Raw genomic sequence first — 23,756 nt, forward strand, 5'->3', positions numbered from 1 at the left:
GAAAACAAAAAAATGGTGCCTGCAAAAGTTTGGGCACCCTGCAGAATTTATAGCATGCACTGCCCCCTTTGCAAAGCTGAGACTTGCCAGTGTCATGGATTGTTCTCAATCATCATCTGGGAAGACCAGGTGATGTCAATCTCAAAGGTTTTAAATGCCCAGACTCATCTGACCTTGCCCCAACAATCAGCACCATGGGTTCTTCTAAGCAGTTGTCTAGAAAACTGAAACTTAAAATAGTTGACGCTCACAAAGCTGGAGAAGGCTATAAGAAGATAGCAAAGCGTTTTCAGATGTCAATATCCTCTGTTCGGAATGTAATTAAGAAATGGCAGTCATCAGGAACAGTGGAAGGTAAAGCAAGATCTGGAAGACCAAGAAAAATATCAGACAGAACAGCTCGCAGGATTGTGAGAAAAACAATTCAAAACCCACGTTTGACTGCACGATCCCTCCAGAAAGATCTGGCAGACACTGGAGTTGTGGTACACTATTCCACTATAAAGAGATACTTGTACAAATATGGTCTTCATGGAAGAGTCATCAGAAGAAAACCTCTTCTACGTCCTCACCACAAAAATCATCGTTTGAACTTTGCAAATGAACATACAGACAAGCCTGATGCATTTTGGAAACAAGTGCTGTGGACCAATGAGGTTAAAATTGAACTTTTTGTCCGGAATGAGCAAAGGTACGTTTGGAGAAGAAGGGGCACAGAATTTAATGAAAAGAACCTCTGTCCAACTGTTAAGCATGGGGTTGGATCAATCATGCTTTGGGGTTGTGTTGCAGCCAGTGGCACAGGGAACATCTCACGAGTAGAAGGAAAAATGGATTCAATAAAATTTCAGCAAATTTTGGATGGTAACTTGATGCCATCTGTGAAAAAGCTGAAGTTAAAGAGAGGATGGCTTCTACAAATGGATAATGATCCTAAACACACCTCGAAATCCACGGGGGATTACATCAAGAGGCGTAAACTGAAGGTTTTGCCATGGCCTTCACAATCCTGACCTCAACATAATTGAAAATCTATGGATAGACCTTAAAAGAGCAGTGCGTGACAGACAGCCCAGAAATCTCAAAGAACTGGAAGACTTTTGTAAGGAAGAATGGGCAAAGATACCTCAAACAAGAATTGAAAGACTCTTGGCTGGCTACAAAAAGCGTTTACAAGCTGTGATACTTGCCAAAGGGGGCAGTACAAGATATTAACTCTGCAGGGTGCCCAAACTTTTGCAGACACCATTTTTTTGTTTTCTGTTATTTTGAAAGTGTAAATGATGGAAATAAAATCTAACTTTTGTTGACATATTATAAGAATGTCTAATCTGTAATTTGATGCCTCTTGGAGATTTTTCCATCTTTCCTTGGTTTCTTTATGCACATTAATACAAATTTTTAGCTGGGGTGCCCAAACTTTCGATCCCCACTGTATGTAGCAAAGAAAATTCCATTGGTCATGTGATATATGTATACAAGAAGGCATATAGTTAGATTGCTTAGTATATTAAAAGTAAACAGCTGGTAGGGGGTGCTGCAGCTCTTAGTTGACTTCTAAAAGCGTCCTTGCTGAAGAGTGTATGCAAAGTATTTTCAACAGTACAGGTCAGCAATGGCAGCATCCATATGCTTTTAGTAAAAAGTAAAATCCCAGTGGTTCTTAAGTACAGCTAAAAAAGGCTCTGTGAAGAGTACTTGTCAGAGCACAAAGCACACTAAAAAATGTCCTGGACATGAAAGATGTAACATGCTGGTACTGACGTGGTTAAACTAAGAAAGTGTCCATTAACTACTTCCCTCCTGCCATATAGTCATTATATGGCATTGGGGTGGTTCTTTACTCTGAGGGAAACCAGGGACACTCTCCCAGGAGCGCTTCATGACACAATCCTGTGACCACCGGAAACTGCAGATCACAGTGCTCGGTATGCAGCTGGTTAGAACGATCAACAAAAACAAAACTGTCATGAATAGCTTCCATTCATATACAGGTGTACCTCGATTAACATAATTCGCGGTTTACAAATGAAAATCCACTGAAAAATAATGTCTTGGTTTACACATTTTTTTCATAATACAAAGTGTATGACGGTGCCGATTTTTATATCCAATTGCCGGCTTTTTTTTTTCTTCACTATAGCTCACAAAATTAGCTGTCACTTTCCCCGAGTTAAAAGAAAATGTTTCTTTTAAAAAACTAAAAGGAAACATTGTTTCTTTGAACTTGGGGAAATAAACTAAAAGGAAACTTACTTTCTTTTAGCTGGGGGAAAGTGACAGCTGAATCTCAGCTATAGTGAAGAGAGAAAAAAAAGCCAGTAATTACATTTAAAAACCAGCACTATAATAAAATAAAAAAGCCTTTTTTTTTTTAAATTCTTTTTTCGTGGTGGTGGCGGATATCGTGATTGATGTTGGATCTACTGCGAGGGACATTCTTTTAATAAAGGACATGTCAAAGAACCGTGTCATGTCTTTTCACACTACACTTTTTTTTTTTTTTGTGAAGTAGCGGGACCATGTACACCATACTCATTCACATAGGGAAGGGGGGCTGGGAACTCGGGGCCCCCCCTTCTTAAAGGGGGCTTCCAGATTCCGATGATTTCCCTACCCGCAGACCCCAACCACCTGCCAGGGTTGTGGGGAAGAGACCCTTGTCCACATCAACATGGGGACAAGAAGCTTTGGGGGGGGACCCCCCTTGCCCCAAAGCACCTCACCATGTTGAGGGCATGTGGCCTGGTATGGTTCAGGAGGGAAGGGGGGGGGGGACCTCGAACCCTCCCCTTTCCTGCCCTGCCAGGCTGCATGCTTAAATAAGGGTCTGGTATGGATTTTGGGGGGGCCACGCCATTTTTTTTTAAATTTTGGAGTGGGAGTTCCCCTCAAAATTCATATCAGACCCAAAGGGCTTGGCATGGATGGGAGGGGGGACCCCACGCTGTTTTTTTATTTATTTTTTTAAATTGCCGGCAATTCTTTTACATTCAGCTGTCAGTGGGGAACCCCGCTGACAGCTGAAACATTAACACATGGTTGTCAATACTAAAATACCACGACTTGATAAAATAACTCATGCGGTATTTTATCAGTGTTTACTTTTTTCTGACCTCTGGAACGGATTAATTGGTTTTCAATGTATTCCTATTACGCTATTCGAAAAGTCCCTCAGAACAAATTAGATTCGTAAACCGAGGTATGCCTGTAGTTACATCGTTATTCTGGCTGAAAAAAGACAAAAGTCCATCCAGTTCAACCATTAAAAAAAAAAAAGTTATAATCCCATACCCACAGCTGATCCAGAGGAAGGCAAAAAAAAAAACCCAGCAAAGCAAAATCCAATTTGCTCCTGCAGGGAAAAAAATTTCTTTCTTATCCCCTGTGAGGCAATCGGATATTCCCTGGATCAACTTTATCTATAAATGTTAGTAACCAGTTATATTCTGTGTATCCAAGAAAGAATCCAGGCCTTTTTTAAAGCAAGTCTATTCCACAATTTCACAGCTCTGACAGCTTGCTTACTAATATGACCGATCACATAGTACAAGGCCATTCACAGCAGCTTTGTACAATGTGATAGCTGTAACCAATCACAGCATCACAATAGTAAGCAAGCTGTCATGAATGACAGCCATTCATGACAGTTAAAACAATTGCTTATAACAGTGATCATCACTGTTATAAGAAATTACTGTATAAAAAAAAAAAAAAATCCAGATTACCTTCCCAGAGTAGTAGTGTCACTATGGTAACACTGCACTACTCTGGTCACAGTATGTAACAAAAAAAAAATTTATTTTTTTTTTTACAAATTGTCACCAGTCAGTATCCCTGATCACCACCACACCCTTCATATGATGATGCTGTACTGCACTGGTGACATAAGTTTAAATGAAAAAAAAATATTTAATTTCTTCATTTTCCAAAAATTTTTTAACAAAAATTACAAACTTCAAAAAACTCACCATGCCTCTTACTAAATACCTTAGACTATCTACTTTCCAAAAAGGAGTTATTTGGGGGTATATGTATTGCCCTGACATTATAGGGCTTCAAGAAATGAGATAGGCCGTCAATACATAAGGACAGATCAATTTTCAAGTATACAGTATATACCTATGTTTGTAGATTAACTTTCACACAGACTAAATATACACGGATTTGGGTTATTTTTCCTAAACTCATTCGAAAGGTGATAGTGCTGAAAGCTTAAAAATGCCCTGGGCAGGAAGGGGTGAAAGTGTCCAGTATTGAAGTGGTTAATGGAACCCCCTGATTTAAACTGTAATCCCTCACATATATGGCTCATTACAACATTGTGACAGTTAATCCTTAGATATGGGAGCTTTTAGCACAGGTCACACAATTCAGGAGGCTACATCAGGGTATTGTGCTGTACACAGGTACAGGACGCTATGCTATGGTAACACTGCAAGCAAATATGGGGCAGAGACTTGCATCAAAATATCACAAAAGCCTATAATTTGCTGTGAAGGCGGTGTCCATTGTTAACCCCTTAGCACCGAGCGTATGCAAATTAGTGGTCCCACTGGACTGGGTTTTTTCCCATGGGGCTGCTAATTTGCGTACCTGTCTGTGTGCTGGGAGCGCGCCGCACAGCGCACTCCCAACACAAAGAACGGGGTGTCAGTGAGAGCCCCGGGTCCTATTCTAACGATTGGGATCCGGAACTCCCGATTCCGGGTCAAATGATTGTGTGACAGTCTCTGATTGGCTATCACAGTGATCAGTCACTGTGAAGCCCCCCCCCACTTTGTTTTCTCTCTCTGAATGGAGGAGATTGATATATTGTATCTCTCTCTCTGTCCTTTCAGAGAGGAACAAAAAGTGTTTGTAAAAATAAATAAATAAAAATACCTAGATCAAGGTTTGATCTAGGTCAGTGCCAGAGTTAGTGTTTGGGTCAAGGTCAGGGTCAGTATTTTATTTATTTTTTAAATTTTAAATTAGTATCAGTGTCAGTTAGTGGCAGGATAAAAAAACAAAACCAAATGAGCACTATTCTTTCTGGGCCGTATTACGGGTACAAACAACTAACATACACATGTGGTATTGCGGCGATTGTCAGTTTTTCTTTGAGAATAAAAAACAAACAAAATAAATAAACAGGAGATATCCATTACCAATTACCACCAAATGAAAGCCCAATTTGTTCGGAAAAAACAAGGTATAATCCACCTGGATGCACAAAGTAGCTGTGATGATATGTACAGTTTTGCTAACACATCGGCTTTAAGATCTGTTTTACCCTTAGGCGTGAAGGGGTTAATTATTTGGGCTTATGCAAACATCCCCCACGCTTGTGAAATCTATTAAAACCCATAGCACATGACTAATCAAAGATGGCTTTATGATTCTCTGCCATAGCCAGTGTCAGTTGCAGCCCCATGTGTTTTATAAACCTTACGTAAAACATTGTTTACACTGTATTAGAATACACTATGCAAGCTTAAAAGCGGTTTTAAACTCAAAAATAAAAATGTAAAAATTGTTGCAGTTTACCAATCTATAAATGTGGTGGCGGCATTTGTTTTATTTTTTAAGCTTTTTTTCCTGTTTTTATTTTCACCTGGTGATCTGGCCAGTAACACACTTTGTCTTTGAGTGTCTCCACTCTGGAGGGAGGAGCACCAGGGTTACACTTGAACAGCAGCACTGTCAGTCTGAGAAGGTAGTGTTGGATGTACTAAAATAAATTAAATAAATAATAATAAATTAAATGTGGAGCTCCACACAAAAGGGGAAGTCCTGCTTTAAGGACTGGTCCCCTGTTCCCCGTTCAGGATTGGCACCTTTGGGGAGCGGGTACTGGAAATTCACAGGTACCAGCTCACACTTCCGCTGCGATCGCCTAGGCCATCGGAAGCGGAAGCTGAAGTGTATTCTGCTACATGCCTTTGGTAAAATAAAATAAAAATCCCATGAAGTGTATATTAATTGGTCTGTGCAAAAGTTATAAACTATGGGATAAATACTGGAATTTAAGCAACTATAGACGCTATACTGTAATGGTAGGGATCAGCAACTTATAGTGGGACTGCCATAGGGTGGCAAGCAATCTGGCACTAATGGGCACTATCTGGGAGGTTGATTAACTGACACTGCTAGTGGCCGAATCACCAGGTCAAAATAAAGGGGAGGAAAAAACTAATAGAACCATCAAATTGGTAAACTGCAAAATTTCAGTTTTTGGGTTTAACACTGCTTTGAAAAATAATGCCCCCAAGGGCTCATTCACACTACTTGTGGCGACTTACGTTTTTTTCTTTTTGCACTTGAAAGACAGGTCTCAGCAAGGGCATACAGAAAAACAATTGTTTTCTATGTGGCCCACTCACACCTCAGAAGATTGGAAAGGTATGGAAAAATGTAGCATATCATTGGGAACTGAGTTTTTTTTCCCCATCGGGGAATGATTACATCTCAGGGAAATGGGTAAAAGATAGAAATGCACGGTTGAAAGATATTGTAGATGAAGGGAAATTATGTTCCTATCATGAATTAAAAAGAGAAAGAATGTTTATTTTTCCACATTAGATGAATAGCATTTAGGACGGAGGAAGGCAATAGGTGATGGGAGTAAAAATGTGTTTTTTTATTGTTTGTTTTTTTGTAAAAGGTTTATTATGATGATTTTTTTAGTGAATAAAAAACTTAAAGATAATAAAAAAAAATAAAAAAAAAAAAAGAAAAGAATGAAATGTCACTTAGTGACGTATGAGTTAGTCATTCAAGAAACAAGCCCAGTTTTGCTGAAATATACAGTGCCTTGAAAAAGTATAAATACCCCTTGAAATTTTCTACATTTTGTCATGTTACAACCAAAAACAAATGTATTTTATTGAGATTTTATGTGACAGACCAACAAAAAGTGGCACCAATTGTGAAGTGGAAGGAAAATATATGGTTTTCAAAATTTTTTACAAATAAATATCAGAAAAGGGTGGCGTGCATTTGTATTCAGCACCACTGAGTCATAAAGGCTAGATTTGTGGAGTGCACAACTAATAGTTATCCACAGCTCAGGTGAGAGAATGTGTTCACAGGATCTCTGTAGCACCTCCAGAGTGACCATGGGCTGCATCTCTGATTAATGTTCTCCTTGCCCGGCCTGTCAGTTTAGGTGGACGGACATGTCTTGGTAGATATGCAGTTGTGCCATATTCTTTCCATTTTCAGATGATGGATTGAACAGTGCTCCGTGAGATGTTCAAAGCTTGGGATTTTTTTTTTTTATAACCTAACCCTGCTTTAAACTTCTCCACAACTTTATCCCTGACCTGGCTGGTGTGTTCATTGGCCTTCATGATGCTGTTTGTTCACTAATGTTCTCTAACAAACCTCTGAGGGCTTCACAGAACAGCTGTATTTATACTGAGAATAAATTACACAAAGGTGGACACTATCTACTAATTAGGTGACTTCTGAAGGCAATCGGTTTCGCTAGATTTTAGTTAGGGGTATCAAAGTAAAGATGACTGAATTCAAATGCATGCCACACTTTTCAGATATTTGTAAAAAATTTTGAAAACCATTTATCATTTTCCTTCTACTTCACAACTATGAGCCACTTTGTGTTGGTCTATCACATAAAATCCCAATAAAAAAAGATCCGCCTTTAACAACTCTACCCAAACACAAATTCAAACTTCAATGGACTCGCTGGTTACAAAATCCTAACTGCTCGGTACAACTCTGATACTATGCATACCACTGCATTACCCACCACCTTTAGACTGGTACCCCCTTTCTCCACCCAGTTACATTTACCCCCCACCCGTTCCCTATCCCCCTTATTCCATACCCCATTATCACCTCATACACCTTACCAAGGTTCTACACAAATCCAAGACTACCTCTGATGTTAATGCCTTAAATCCTGCTATTAGCCCCAGCCAATTGGTGTCTCTATCATCTTGATGCTGTATAGATACATTTGCTATTGAACCGAATACTCCTATGTTCTGTTCCTGAAAATCTTCAATAAAAATATTGAAACATAAAATCCCAATAAAATACATTTACGTTTTTGATTGTAGCATGAAAAAATTGGAAAATTTCAAGGGGTATGAATCCTTATTCAAGAAACTGTATATAAAATGAAGTAGGCATTCAGCTCCCTAAGAACCCACGAGACCTCTACAGTAAGAATTATCTACCCATTCTTCGAGAGTTAACGAATGATTTAAACCGATGGAACAAACCTATCTTTTCCTGGTTTGGCAGAGCCGCTATCCTCAAAATGAATGCTCTTCCGTGACTCCTCTACCTATTACAAACTATACCCATCCACCTACCTCACAATTTCTTACAGGAGCCTCTGCTCCAATTTCCTGTGGAATAATCACAGACCACAAATTAGTTACGCTAGACTGGCGCTTCCCAGACACAAAGGGGGAATAGGCCTACCCGACATCCAGAATTATCTCCATGCATGCCATCTATCCAGGATAGTAGATTGGAACACTCATGTCACTGTTAAAGACTGGGTCTCTCTCGAGGCTCCTTTCTTACCCATGCCTCTTGCTTACTACGGCTTGGTTGCATGTTCACCATACTCAAGAAGCAAAGACCCACCCTTTAATTTACCCAACCCTTCGCATCTTTAGTACTATTTGCAAAAGTTCCAAGTTGATTTCATCGGTTCCAGGGCCTCTTACCCCTCTACGTCAAAACCCTGATTTTCCACCAGGCTTACACCCGCGATTCCTCAAGGACCATTGGCGTTTCAAAAAGATGATAGCCCACCAATTCTTTAACAGAAACACAATGCTTTCCAGGGAACAGATAGCCTCCAACCTAGGAACAAACCCTATACCACCATGGCTATACCTGCTTGTACAAAATTACCTACACTCACTTGATAAAAACCGACAGGTGTCTAGACTTCTGACCCCATTTGAGAAATTGTGCTCTAAACAATCGCCTCAAAGTCATCTAATCTCCACCATCCACTCTCAACTGAGCTCCGACCACCCTTCTAATAGTGGCACAGCTTACGCAGCATGGGAAAGAGACCTCTCGATTTCTTTCACTCAAGATGACTGGGAACGCATTCATCTGAACACACTCAAAGGCTCGGTAAATGTATCCACCCAAGAAAATGGTTACAAAATTCAATCATCCCACTGGTATCGCACCCCTGCTCTTCTCCACAAATTTAACCCAGATACCCCTGACACTTGTTGGAGATAAGAGGAGGAGGGAACCCTTCTACATAACTGGTGGACATGTCCTAGAATTAAACACTGCTGGTCTGAAATACACCGAACTACCTACACTTTAGATTTTAAGCCTGCTCAGTTCTTACTGCACCATTCCTCTCTTCCCCAGTCAACCTATTTTAAGTCTCTAGCCATGCACATGGTTAACGCAGCTAAACAATATCTTCCAGTTCACTGGGGGTCCCCACAACCTCCGACTACAATGGCTCATCCGCATACGTAAAATAGTGGAAATGGAAGAACTCATTTTTATTGCCCGGAGACTCTCCTGCCAAAATTGCTTCTAAATGGGCTTGTTGGACACCTTTTCAGACAACCAAAGAGTTCGCTCTATTGATTGACAAACCTTCGCCCCAATAAAGACATTACAGCCCACCTATAAGACCACCCGTATATAACTGGTTCTCTCCAGGCTACTCCTCTCTGAGGAAGGGATTGAACGTTGGGATCCTATCTGGTTGCGCTCCTTCCCCTTCACCTCACGGCCTTCTATGGTGTGGGGGGGGGGGGGGGGGGGGGGGTGATGCTTCGGCGTCCGGCGGAGAGGGCGAGAGACACATGCTACCCCCCTCTGTCATCCTTCCTCGATAACTTAAGTTATGTTTCGAAACACTCATCTTCCCCCTCCGCCTTCCCTACTCTTCCCCCCTTCCCTACCCCTCCCTCCTCTCTCTCCCCCTGCCCCCCCATTTTTTTTTTTCTTCTCTCTCTCTTCCCTTTCTTTTGCTGGGATGGTGCTTCCGGCATGCTAAACTGAACATTTCATACCTGACCTAGAATCACATTATCAATCAACGTACCTCAGTGTAATTTCTCCACATCCACCGTTCTCAAATATGTTCTCTTATGTCAATGATTCTATGTTCTGGTCTATCATGAATCTACGCACGATATTGACAATAGGTTCTTATGACCACAGTTACTCAAAACCTGTTTATTTTTTGTCCTTCTAGATACACATTTTCCTCTTAGTTCTCTAAGTTGTTGTTTGGGGTCTGCCCCCTCATTCTTCTGTTTTCAACTTCCATGCCAAGTTGTTTTTTTTTTTGCTCTCTTTTTGTCTGACTTACTCTCGTTATAAGGCTAGATGCTTTTTACCAAACTGTTGTATCGATACAACCCATGCTTTTGTCTATGTTTATCGATGCTCAATAAAACTTTATTGGAAAATAAATAAAAATGAAGCAAACCTCTATGCTGCCAGGAGGCAGAAGACCTACTCCAGACAGGTCCAGATCACTAATTGTTGTCACGGTTACAGTGTGATTGGGATGGTCATACAAAACAGACTCTGTTTTAGCAGTCACCAGCCTCTCTACTTCATCAGCTTCCTCTGAAAAACAAAAATCATAAAAAACTGAATATAACACTATACACATATAAACAGATTTCTAATACAGGAAATAAAATGGTCTCAAATATGGAGTGAGCCTATAATATGTTAGGCCAACATTTAGGGTGAGCTGTAACATTTGTTTACACATCAGAACTTGTCAAAAACTATGCGCCTAGAGTTTCCTAGCGCTCAGTATTTCTCATTGTCCATTACCTGGCAGAATTTCTTCCTATATGGTCCAGGCAGATATTAGAGGTATGGAAGATATCAGCCTGAACCTAAATCTTATTTATTTAAAGAAGTAAGAGTATACTTTAGCTTCATCCTATTGCTTATGAGCTGCTAGTACATAAAATCTTTCCAGCCCTCTGAGAAGTGCACCCTTACGGTTAAAATCAAGGTAAATACCTATGAGAGGGGCTACAGTCTTCTCTGGATTTTCATGCTGACAATCTTGTTGGGATCCATCCCCTTTCCTTCTACAGTGTTTGATGGATATCGACTCTGGGCTGTCTGCTTGCTCCCGGGACTTCACATGGCACATCTCCTCTCTCCCTTCCTCATCCTCTCAGACAGGTCAGATCGATTCTCTTACAGACACCTTTTACCTGCACACTGTGTAGCTGGATTCTATGCTGCACATCTGTTTTTATCTGGGAACTTCAAAGGTCAGAACTGCAGAATAGAAGGCAGCTACACAGCGAGCAGATAGAGGCTGTAAGAGAATCAATTTGAGCTGTGTGAGAGTAGGGGGGGGGAAGAGGGGGAAAAGAGCTGAGCTGCCTGAGTCCAAACCATGTACAGTGCTGGGATGTGAGAAAGAGCCCACAAGACAGAGCATCCATGGAGGATGGGAGGGCCACAACTGAAATCTGTGGTGAGCACAGCTGACCCCAACACCTCCCCCTAGATCCAGCCATGCCCATGCCACTTATGTATCTTTCACTTTTACGTACAGCAATGGCATAATGCCTGAACTTGTTTACTCCTCATGTGTTTGTCTGTTCAGTAGGCATGGCCATATCTCCCAGTGGAGGAAGGACAGGAAGAAGGGGTGGATTGCTGACGTTGCAATCATCTCCATCTAAACTTTCAAATAGCAAATGGACCATTGCTGGGACCTACATGACAGATGAAGTGCCTCTGCTGGGAAAACTAGAGGAATAAAAGCCGAGGCATGAATCTGGTAATATTTGTTATTTAGCCTATCCCACACTTCTCCTTTAAAGAAGAAAATCAGCGATGAGTAGAAGCACATTGCTATAATGGGTACTATCTGTATACTTTTATGCTGAGGGAAGAGGATGAAGGTACAAATATCAGTGGCTGACAATTTTAAACACTTACTTGCAGTGTGTTTCCTTTCCATAAATGATTTTTATTTACTTACAATATGTCACTTAACTAGAAAATCTGACTACTGCAGAACAGTCAACATGGCCCAGTATGTCAGCCCACCCCTTGACTCTCTACATAAACTTTTAGGTAGCTTCCAGGGAAAGAGTGAAGGGGAATACCACAGAGTGTCACTTGAGTGACAGCTCTGAGTCTGCTGGGGGTTACAGATATTTTCAATTACTTGCAGTGTTCTTCCTTTCCATAAATTATTTTCATTCACCTGCAATGTACCTTTAAACCTACTAGACTTTGTGATGCTGCAAGAGTTCATTCCCCAGCACAGCCCCCTTCCTCCTTGCATATCATAGGCTTTTAGCCAACAGTAGTCAAGTCATACTGAATCGGAGCTGTTCAGTAAATGTTGAAGACATTTTTAATACTAGCCATGCCATGAGCTGAAGAACCCTCTCAGTACTAGCTTCCTCCTCTTCTGAGAGTCTTTAATTGTCCAGCATCCCCACCACTCCCTACATAACGATTTGATAGCTGCTGGGGGAGGAGCAAGAGGGAATACTACAGATTGTCACAAAAGTGACATCCAAGATGGCAGTGCCCAGCTGCAGTCTCAGGCTTTTGGATGTATACACAATGAAGGTTTTTACAGGTACAGCATTGTACTTGCATATCGTAGGCACAAGTTCAACCTCAAAAAGTTTACTTCTGCTAGAGCACTACAACCCTGTCACCATTATAAACCCCATGCTATTTCCACCTGGAAATAGAATCTTCCCTCTTTTGCCGCTAGAGTTTAATAAACTCAAATGTGCATTGCTACTGTAGTGTGCACCCAAGTAAATTCAAATTACCTAAGTCTATGCAAAACTAAAATAATGTGAATTTTGAATGTAAATGCCTTATCTTGGAAAAAGTACAGGACTTGTCACCATAGACTGTAGAAGCCTGCATATAAAACAAAATGTCTATGACTATAAGTTTGCTTATACTGTACAATTAAGACTTTAGGTTTTGGTGAAAAGAGGAAAGCTTGTTTCCAAAAACACTTTTCTTTCCTATGCAACTTTTGTGGTGAAAGGTTCAACTTAAAATAAAGTTATTCCAACTACTGCTTTAATGTTTACAGATTGACAGCAGACACTATGTGCAGCGCTCACACTATCACTTTATGCCATTTGTTTTGCATTATGTTGATGGACAAACAACTATCTTAACTTGTGCTGCAATCACAATTTACATGAAGTTCAAAGCTTTGTTTAAATAACAGAATGGGTATATGAAGGAATTTTCTTAAAGTGTTCTAGAGTCTAGTATCTCCTACCATCCCTCCGTTCCAGTGCTGAAGCCTCTGTAAGAATCTTTAGCATTTAATATTTTCAGGAGGGTAGGTGCCTCTAGCCACCATTGTGCAATGTGGTTCCACACTTCATCCCCTACATCAGTACAAGGTCTAGCAGTTGAGGAATGAGACGTTAAGCACCAGCAAGCTGGTGGAAAATACTACCTACTGGCAAATAAAATCTATCCAAGATGAAAACAATTAACACATTAAGAGGGATTTATTTAAGTCTTTAACCACTTAAGGTCTGCCCTACAGCAGTAATACTGTTACAGGGCGGACACTCTATGCAAAAATCACGTATATGTATGCGACTTGCGCTCCTGCTGTGATCGTGGACCGGGGGCGCGCACGCCTATGGTGCCGTGATTCGGTGCCCGACAGAACAATCAGCAGATTCAGACCAGTGATGTTCAGCCTGGATCTGCTGATTGATCCCTGGCCGATCACACATCATCCTGTACCTGTGTTTACATTTACACAGGTATAGGAAACGATGCAATCTTCTCTCCCTGGGCACATTCCATCCCAGAGAGAGAAGAAAGAAGATCCATGCGAGTAAAAACAGCACACACACAATAAAATCACACATAGGTCACATTTAACCCCCTGATCGCCCCCCGTTAACCCCTTCACTGCCCTGTCACCAGTGTCATTAGTACAGTGTACAGATTTTTTTTACTGATCACTGCACTAGTGTCAAGGGCGACTTATTATTATACAGTATTTATAAAGCGCCAATAGTTCGCTCAGCGCCGTACATTACAAAGGGGGACAGAACATGTGACAGAACAATACCAATACAATGTGATACACGAGGGGTTCGAGGGCCCTGCTCTTTCCAGCTTACAATCTAGGAGGGAGGCGATGGTGGCACAGGAGGAGATAGCTGTGGGGGATGGAGTGGTAGGAAGAGTGGAGGAGGTCGGCAAGTTAGCAGGGGGTGGGGTAGGCTTCCCTGAAGAGATGGGTTTTCAGGGTGCGCCTAAAGGAGAGGAGAGTAGGTGATAATCTGATGGGTTGGGGCAGGGAGTTCCAGAGGATGGGTGACACCCTGGAGAAGTCCTGGAGGCGGGCATGGGAGGAGGAGACCAGGGAACTAGAGAGAAGGAGGTCTTGTGAGGAGCGGAGTGTGCGTGCTGGGCGGTATATTGGATATTAGGTCAGTGATGTAGTTCGGGGCAGTATGGTGGACAGCTTTGTACGTCAGCGTTAGGATTTTGAATTTGATCCGTTGCGCAATCGGAAGCCAGTGGAGGGATTGGCAGAGGGGGGTGGCGGAGACAGAGCGGTTGGAAAGGTGAATGAGTCTGGCAGCCGTATTCAGGATCGACTGAAGCGGGGATAGCCAGCGGCGAGGCAGGCCAGTGAGGAGGGAGTTGCAGTAGTCGAGTCGTGATATGATGAGAGAGTGGATGAGCTGTTTAGTGGTTTCTGGGGTTAGGAACGTGCGGATTTTGGCGATGTTGCGGAGGTGGAGTCTGCACGAGTTTGTTAAAGATTGGACTTGGGGCTGGAAGGATAGGTTGGAGTCCAGAATGACACCCAGTACTCTGGCCTGCAGGGCGGGTTTGATGGTAGCGTTGTTGGATGTGACGGAGAAATCAATGGGGGGGTGGTGTCCGGGCTGGGGGGGGAAGACAAGAAACTCGGTTTTGGAGAGGTTCAATTGGAGAGGTTCAGTGGAGCGACATCCAGTCTGATATGTCGCTCAGTAGGTGTGTGATTCGGGCTGAGACCAAGGGGGTGAGGTGGGGGGTTGAGAGATAGATTTGTGTGTCGTCGGCATAGAGGTGGTAGTTGAAGCCATGAGAGTGTATGAGTTGGCCAAGGGAGGAGGTATAGATGGAGAAGAGAAGGGGCCCAAGGACAGAGCCTTGAGGGACCCCAACAGAGAGGGGGAGTGAGGGGGAGGTGGTAGCATTATAGGTAACGCTGAAGGAGCGTTGTGACAGGTAGGATGAAAGCCAGGAGAGAGCAGAATCTCTGAGGCCGAGGGAGTGTAGTTTTTTGAGGAGGAGGGGGTGGTCGACTGTGTCGAAGGCCGCAGAGAGGTCAAGGAGTAGGAGCACTGAATAGTGGCCATTAGCTTTGGCGGTTAGCAGGTCGTTGGAGAGTTTGAGTAAGGCAGTTTCGGTGGAGTGTAGGGGACGGAAGCCGGACTGTAGGGGATCGAGGAGGTTGTTGTCGTTGAGGTGAGAGCATAGGCGGGTGTAGACTAGGCGCTCGAGGAGTTTAGATGTAAATGGGAGCAGGGAGATGGGTCTGAGGTTGTTCGGGTCATTGGGGTCCAGGGAGGGCTTTTTAAGTATGGGGGTGATGTGTGCATGTTTCAGAGGGGAGGGGAAAGTGCCTGAGGAGAGGGAGAGATTGAAGATGTGGGTGAGGGAGCGTAGGATGGAGGAGGAGGAAGGTCGTAGGAGTTGTGAGGGGATAGGGTCGAGGGGGCAGGTGGTGAGGTGGGCATCAGAGAGGATCTTGGAGACTTCCTCGATGGTAGTAAGGTCAAAGGTGCGGAGTGTGGGGGGAGCTTCAGTATGAGGAATGTAGGGTGGGGTGGAAGAGGAGGTCAGAGCAGTGGTGGGGCCGTGAGAGAGGGGTGATGAGGGGGTAGCTGAGTGAGGGTGAAGGGGGTTGGAGAGAGTTTGAGCAGCGACGAAGTCCCTGCGGGTTATGTCGAGGGGGAGGGGGGATAAGGGGGTAGCTGTGTGAGAGGGGACGGGTTGAGAGGGTGTGTGAGTTGCGGCAATGTCCTTGCGAATTGTGTCAATCTTGTTTTTGAAGTGATTGGCAATCTCAAGGGCAGTGAGTGAGGTGCTGGGTGGAGGTGGGGGTGGAGAGAGTAGAGAGTTGAAGGCAGAGAAGAGTCGGCGAGGATTGGAGGAGAGGGCCTTGATGAGGGTCAAGAAGTAGGCCTGTTTGGCAGCATGGAGGGAGGAGGTGTAGGTGTGGAAGGCAGATTTGTAGCGGGTGAAGGCTTGTTGGGATTTGGTTTTGCGCCATAGTCGCTCCAGGGCACGACTATGTCGTTTGAGGGTTTTGGTGTGATCAGTCTGCCAGGGCTGGAGCGGTCGGGGTCTGATGTTGCGTGTGGTTAAAGGCGCTAGTGAGTCAAGGGCTGTTGAGAGCGCATTGTTGTAGGCGGTCAAAGCCAAGTCAGGGCAGGACAGGGGGAGGATGCGGTCGTGGAGTTGATCAGCTGCAGAGTGGAGGGAGGCAGGGTTAAGGTTGCGGAGGTTACGGCTGGTAGTAGTGTGACATTTGGAGGGGTAGGCGTTGGAGGACGAGGAGATAGAGAAGGTGATCAGGTTGTGGTCAGAGAGAGGGAAGGGGGTGTTAGTGAGGTTGTGGGGAGCGCAGCGGTTGGAGAAGACAAGGTCCAGGATATTTCCGTCGGAGTGGGTGGTGGATTGTATGCACTGTGCAAGTGCAAAGGAGGAGGTTAGGTGGAGGAGACGGGCTGTGTCTGGGTTGTCGAGGTTGACAGGGATGTTGAAATCCCCAAGGATGATGGTGGGTAGCTCAGAGGAGAGGAAGAAGGGTAGCCAGGAGGAAAAGTCATCCAGGAAGCGGGGTATGGATCCAGGAGGCCGGTATATCACAGCAATCTTCAGGGGGGTTGGGGAGAATAGTCGGACGCAGTGGGCCTCGAAGGAGGAGAAGGATAGGGAGGGGGGGTTTGGGAGGACTCGGAAGGTGCTCTGCGGTGACAGGAGCAGACCAACCCCACCACCTTTACGACCGTTAGGCCTGGGTGAGTGGGTCCAGGCGAGACCTCCGTAGGAGAGTGCAGCAGGGGAGGTAGAGTCAGTGCGCTGGATCCAGGTTTCCGTGATCGCTAGGAGGTTGAGGGAGCGGGAAACAAAGAGGTCGTGGATGGCGGTAAGCTTGTTGCACACCGATCGGGCGTTCAGGAGTGCACATGAAAACGGGGGGGAGATTTAAGGGAGCAGGGGGACAGATACTAAGTTGTGGGGGTTGCAGTAGGACGTGGAGGTGGGAGGGTGTTGAGCGGGTGAGGGAGGTAGAGGGCCAGGATTCGGGGAGATGTCCCCCGCGGCTAGGAGGAGGAGAAGGGTGAGAAAGGTGGCATGGGAGCGGGATATGCAGGAGCGTGAGAAACTACTAGTGGAGGTGTTGGGGTCAGTGGGAGAGTGGAGTAATAGGAGGAGGTGGTGGGTGCCATAGAGGGGCGAAGGAAGCAGTGAGGACACAATATACAATTGTTTGGGAGGGGCAGAGGGATATAGTGAATGGATTTTGGGAATAAAGGAGAGGAAAATGAGAAGGAGGAGTGGAAGAGGCATTTTGGGGAGGTGAAGAGAGCAATAGTAGGGAGATGATAGTAGTGAGGGGGAGATGTACAGGTTGTGGGGTGGAGCAGAGGGGTAAAGAAATGAGATTTAGGAACAGAGGATAGTAATATGATAAGGAGAAGAGGGGCGTATTATATAAAGGTACACAGAGTGGGTCTCAGGCATGTAAGAGGTTTCCCAGGGTGTTTGCTTGCAGTCTTCCAGCATGCAGTAGAGCTTCTTGCTGTTTGTCTTCCTGCTGCTTAAGTTCTCCTGCTTTAGTTCAACTGCTGTGTTTAACTGCTTCTTCTATGCACTCCTTCTAAGCTGCACTCAATCTGAAGCAGCACCCCCATCAGAGACTGTGCCCCCCATCAGAGATCTCCCCCATGAGCTGATCTAAATTTATAGGGAGATGCTCAAATGAGCATTCAACTCCACCCCAATTAGAAGCTGATAAGGATCACATGAATAGTGGGGGATGATTCTCAGGAAACAGACAACAATCGTAAAACGGGTGCAGCTAGAGGTGAGCACTGGTCAACATACACAAATATAAATACACCATTTGTTCTGAATATAGCAGGAGTCAATGCGTTTTGGAGTTAAGAGTGGAGGTAGGAGAAAGGTGCATTTACCCAGGAGGAAGGCAGCAGGAGTCAATGCGTTTTGGAGTTAAGAGTGGAGGTAGGAGAAAGGTGCATTTACCTGACTTCAGATAGCGTTAGCGTTCCTCCCAGATAGTAGACACCCAAAGAAATTTTATAAGAAGCATGGTGAGTATTTTGAAGATCTAATTTGTTGCCACAAGTTTTTGGAAAATGAAAAAAACAAAACAAAACAAAACCCAGAGGTGATCAAATACCACCAAAAAAAAAAAAAAAGACAAATTTAATTTATGTACAATATTGCATGACAGCACAATTGTCAGTTAAACTAGCGCAGTGATGTATAGCCAAAAATGGAGTAAACTGCAGTATCTATACCATAGATTGTAGACGCTATAACTCTTACAAAGCAATATACACGTATTGGGATTTTTTTTTTTACCAAAGACATGTAGCAGAATACATTTTGGCCTACATTTATGACTAACTTTGAGTTCATTATATATTTTTTATAACCGAAAGTAAAAAATATTGGAGTTTTTTTTTCCCAAAATGTTTGAGTTTATTTTTTGTGGTATAAACAAAAAAAGACCAGAGGTGATCAAATACCACCAAAACAAAGCTCTATTTGTGTGAAAAAGGACACAATTTTCATTTTGGTAAAGCGTTGCATGACCGCGCAATTACCAGTTGAAATAGTGCAATGCTGTAATGCAAAAAGTGGCCCGGTCAGGAAGGGTGGTAAAGCCTTGGGATGCTAGTGACTGGCCAGCATGGTTACTTGGGTAGTAATGCTGCACAATAAAAACCTGTGGCATTGTCCAAAGGCAGGCTGGGTCCACTCACTGGCTTGTTAACAATTTTGGGGCAATTTTTAGGCATTTTGCCAAGGCACCCCCAAGGAACTCAAAAGGCACCCTGGTTGAAAAAGGCTGGTCTATAGTATAGAGAAGATTTGTCTTACCTAAAGCTTCTTCTCTTTCCTTAAGCATCTTCATGTATTCTTTGTGCCTCTGTCAGAGAAGAAAATAATCTGAGCAACAGTTGTGGAATAGGAAACTAGATGGTGTCTCAAAAAAATGGAACTGCTTGAATATTTTAATCCAATATATCTACTGTACAGTGTCGGGTAAAACACACTTTAACAAAAGGTTTTTTTTCCCAGATTTAAAAAATACAGGGATTTTTGCTTTGGACCCTGCCCTTTAGTAACAAAAAATGTTCATTCCACAGTGCCCAAAAAGGAAAAAATTCCAAGAGCAGAATCTACAAAGACTGGAGCAGCTGTGTATGGCAGCCAATCAGCTTCTATCTTTGATTTTCAGAGCTTAAAGTGATATTGTCTTGTTTTGTTAAAAATAAACATACTTACCTGCTCTCTGCAGTGGTTCACACAGCAGCCCTGATCCTCCTTTTCTCTGGTTCCCCGCCACCACTCCTGGCCCCTCCCTCCTGCACCCAAGCAGGTGCACTCCTGAGCCACGGCTCTGCGTGTCCATTCAGAAACAGAGCTGCAGCTCAGCCCCACCCCCTTCTGATTGGCTCACTGGCTGTGATTGACAGCAGCGGGAGCCAATCAGGAGTGAAAGTGCCTGGAGAGTCCAGGGTCTCATGGACATTGCTGGATCGAGAGGAAGCTCAGGTAAGAATAAGGGGGACTGCTACACACAGAAGGTTTTTACCATTGAATGCATTAAGGTAAACACACTTCAGCCTTTGGAAACAGTTTAACTGAGATTTCAAAAAAGATTTAATCACCGGAGTACCAAAATGATAAGACACAGACACACACACACAGACACAGACACAGACACAGACACACACAGACACAGACACACAAACACACACACACACCTAAGAACAGCTATTTAAAGTGGTTGTAAACCTCAGACATCAACTATGAAAAAAGCACATCCTTGTATACGGTGTACTTGTCTCTCTCCAAAGCTCTGAGTGTCATCTCTCTAAGCTTTCTTCTGTCATCAGCATGAATCACTTCTGGTAGCTTTTCCCAACACCAAGAGTTAAAAGGTGATGGAGGAGGGAGCTACAGCACTTAGCCTGTAACTCAAAGGTCTTATTTAGCTTATGGTTGGGAGGCGGCAAAAATGCGCGGTTGAGCCGCGTTTTTGCCAGCCGTTCCCAATTAGCTGCAATAAACAGCGGACGGTGGTGTTTACATGCCGCAGCACCTTCGCTTTATGCTTACAGCAAATTTGACTACACATCTAAGTCAATGGGATGCACGTGGTTGTGGCCCATTTGTTGGCAAAAAAAGGGGTTAAAACATGTGCCTGTCAGTAGCCTCTGGAGCATGATCCAAATACGAATCAGGCTCTGGAGGCAAAGAAGATTTAGAGGCATGTCTAAATCTACCCATGTTGGTACTCTGGGAGCAGAGATGTGTCCCTACCCTTCAGTCAGGGCTCAGAGCTATTGGCTCTTTGAAGACTTGAGATCCCCATCCCTTGCTCCTAGATCAAAGAAAAAAAAATCTGTGCCTGGCACCCCACCTGGGTGATTCTGTCAGAGGACTGCATCCTCACCACTGGGACACAGGACCAAGGTATTATAGCTAAGTATCACACCTACGACTAGGTGACACTAGCCTAGGTGCCAAACTGGAACTCCTTAATTCCTAAACTCTTAAACAAAAATACAGGTTTTTACACACTTCAAAAATAGGGACAGTCCCCATGTGAATAACAAAAAATACATATTGGGATAAACATCCCACACTGATTAGGTAAGAGCTTGATCCCATTATTTTGTTATTACAGCGATCTATTTAACAGTAAGCTCATCAACAGCAAGGCACCCAGGCAAGCAAGGGAACCCACCTCAGACAGTCCGGCACCCTCAACCCTGAATACACAAAGTCCATTACACATGCTGTCTTTCAGGTGTCTGCTTTAACTTGTATAAATCTGTCCATCACAAGACAAAACTCATACAATATTCCAACAGTCTGAAAAAGTGGAATTCATCTATCTTCAGATATTTCTTGAGGAAGATTGTTGATAAATATTTCTCTCTCTCAAGTAGAGGAGATTCTCCAACCCAGTCCGCAGGAGTGCCCCATATTTCCTCTAACCATTAACCTGTATAATATTAATATTACACCTTTCAGTCTACTCCAGAAGGGAAGCTTTATTGTCTTTATTCAGAAAATGTATCCAAGCTTCACTCTCAGCGTTCATTATTATCCATCATCACAGACTGATCCACTCTCTCCATGTGATCAGAAGCTGAATTGAGCTCTTTTCCGTGCTCTGAACGGGAGAAACAGACAAAATCCCCGATCTCCTCCATGGGCCATAATCAGTGGGTAGAAGGCTAGCCCCTGGTTCCCTCCAAAAGCCCCCGCCCTGGTTAGGTTTGTCACAAAATAGTTTTCCATTTGTGGTTTCAGACCAATCTATAGAAGAAATTAATGTAGATAAACAGGTACAACTCAAGGAGGAGGATTGGTTTCATTTCTGTGTAGCACGTAATGCTGGTCACTTCACTGGGTATATGTAAGGGGTTTACAACAACTTTAAACGTGCAGTGATTATGAGATGTCCTAACTACAAAAAATAAACCCATGGAAATAAACACTGGTATAAACATATCTTACCTCTAACTTCATCCTTTTTTGCTCCTCTTTTATTTTCTTTTTTATTTCTTCCACAGCAGCTTTTCTTCTTTGTACTTTCCTTTTATGGAAACCAGTCAAATATTCTCTATGCAAAACCAAAAACTAGTAATTTATATTTCTGTGGTTGCTGGCAATTTGAATCATATAATATTTATAAAATGTTAAAAAATGTGCATAAATCACAGGTGTGTTAAAAAGTAATTCCACTTTTGTTGAGGAAAAAAAAAAAATACATTCCTGTCTGGGTGATCAATGTACATTGCAAGGATTTTTAACAAATATTTTTGCGGATTCCTACATTTTGGTATTCTGAAGAATGAACGGTTTGTGCCCATGTGGAAAGTACATCTAATGGGAGTGGTTTTATAATTATCAATAAGGTGCAGCACTTGCAGGGCTATAAAAGGAGGAAAACTGTAGGGATTGCACCCCTTTAGAAGTGATTTGCTATTGAGAGTATCCCACCAAACTGTCATTTTTGTTGCAGGGGATGCGTGAAATCTGACTCGTATCTTAGTGCAGACTTCTGGGAAAATCAATGAGCCAATCACGCAAACAGGAAATTATGTTTCAGGGGGGAGTTCTGTGCACATTCTGTGTACAGAGCACCTCCAGGTAGCCGCATTGCATTTTACAGAAAATTACAGCACTGCAGATTGAAAAGGAAATTTTTTTAACAACATTCAATTACAATATAACTTGTGTCACAATATAACACTGTCCCAAATTACATCACCGATCTTGTCTCTAAATATCACCCAAACCGTACGCTCTGCTCCTCGCAAGATCTCCTACTCTCTAGCTCCCTTGTCTCCTCCTCCCATGCTCATCTCGAGGACTTCTCCAGGGCTTCCCCCATCCTCTGGAACTCCCTACCCCAATCTATCAGACTATCGCCTACTCTGCTCACTTTTAGGGGATCTCTGAAAACCTCTCTCTTCAGGGAAGCCTACCCCGCCCTCAGCTAATACTGGAATCCTCTACTCTTCCAACCACTCCATCCCCCACAGTTATTACCTTTTGTACCACTATCCCCTCCCTCCTAGATTGTAAGCTCCAAGGAGCAGGGCCCTCAAATCCCTGTTGTATTGAACTGTATTGTTACTGTATTGTCTCCCACCATAATGTTAAGTGCTGAGCAAACTGTCGGCGCTATATAAATTCTGTATAATAATAATATTAATACTTATATATGCTATATTATTTTTATTTGCTATTTTTTCCCCACAAAAGTGGAGCTACCTTTTAATATTATTCTGCCTTAGATTAGACTAATAAGTTTACGCAGAAATGACACCTGTCTACCCAATGCTTTTACTTTCCTAAAACCATCAATCTATTTTCCAGTCTGCCTACATATACCCACAACCAAAAAAAAATAACATTCAAAAGTGTTTTGGTGGCCATACAGGTTTCAATATTGTTGCATTCGTATCTGTTTCCACTAGGCAACCTCATAACCTGATCGATCAAAAATATGAACAAATTTATGACTGAAACATCCCTGGCTGATTCTTAATCAAGTCGAAGGCTTGGTTCACACTGGATGCGATTTAAAATCTGAAGATTTGTTTGAGATTTCCCAAACTATTTCTTGTGTTTTCCATTGCGTTTTGCAGTGATTTCTATTGTAGTCTATATGTGAATTCGCAACAAACTGCAGAAAGAGTTAGAAAAAGAACTATTTTTGAAATCATGCTGCAGCAAATCGAGTATGTTAAGACTCTCACAGTCTAAAGGTACAATTTCAATTCCCAAATTGAAAAACGCAAGAAATCGTTGGGTAATCTTCACAAGTTGCAAACATATCTTCAGAAACATGGTGAAGTCGCAAACAAAATGCGCAATTTTAAATCACATCCAGTGTGAACCAAGCCTAAGTCCTGGTTCACACTGGATGCAACTTGTAATGCGATTTGCATGTCCTGCAACTT

The 23,756-nt window shown here is 43.1% G+C and overlaps 1 protein-coding gene across 2 annotated transcripts in view; it reads right to left on the minus strand.

Annotated features, from left to right (window-relative positions):
• The window catches only part of NOL12 (nucleolar protein 12), a 58,115-nt gene that overhangs the window by 20,394 nt on the left and 13,965 nt on the right, over positions 1-23,756 (minus strand). For both annotated transcript variants that reach the window (XM_089674279.1, XM_089674280.1), the window contains exons 3-5: positions 21,802-21,907; positions 19,147-19,195; positions 10,442-10,584 (exon numbers count right to left, since the gene is read on the minus strand). In XM_089674279.1, the coding sequence (XP_089530405.1) occupies positions 10,442-10,584; positions 19,147-19,195; positions 21,802-21,907 (298 nt within the window). The remainder of the gene's footprint in view (positions 1-10,441; positions 10,585-19,146; positions 19,196-21,801; positions 21,908-23,756) is intronic.

Source organism: Staurois parvus, unplaced genomic scaffold, assembly GCF_062004578.1.
Source record: "Staurois parvus isolate SC_StPar_1 unplaced genomic scaffold, SC_StPar_1.0 ptg000149l, whole genome shotgun sequence".
NCBI classification, from domain to species: Eukaryota; Metazoa; Chordata; class Amphibia; order Anura; family Ranidae; genus Staurois; species Staurois parvus.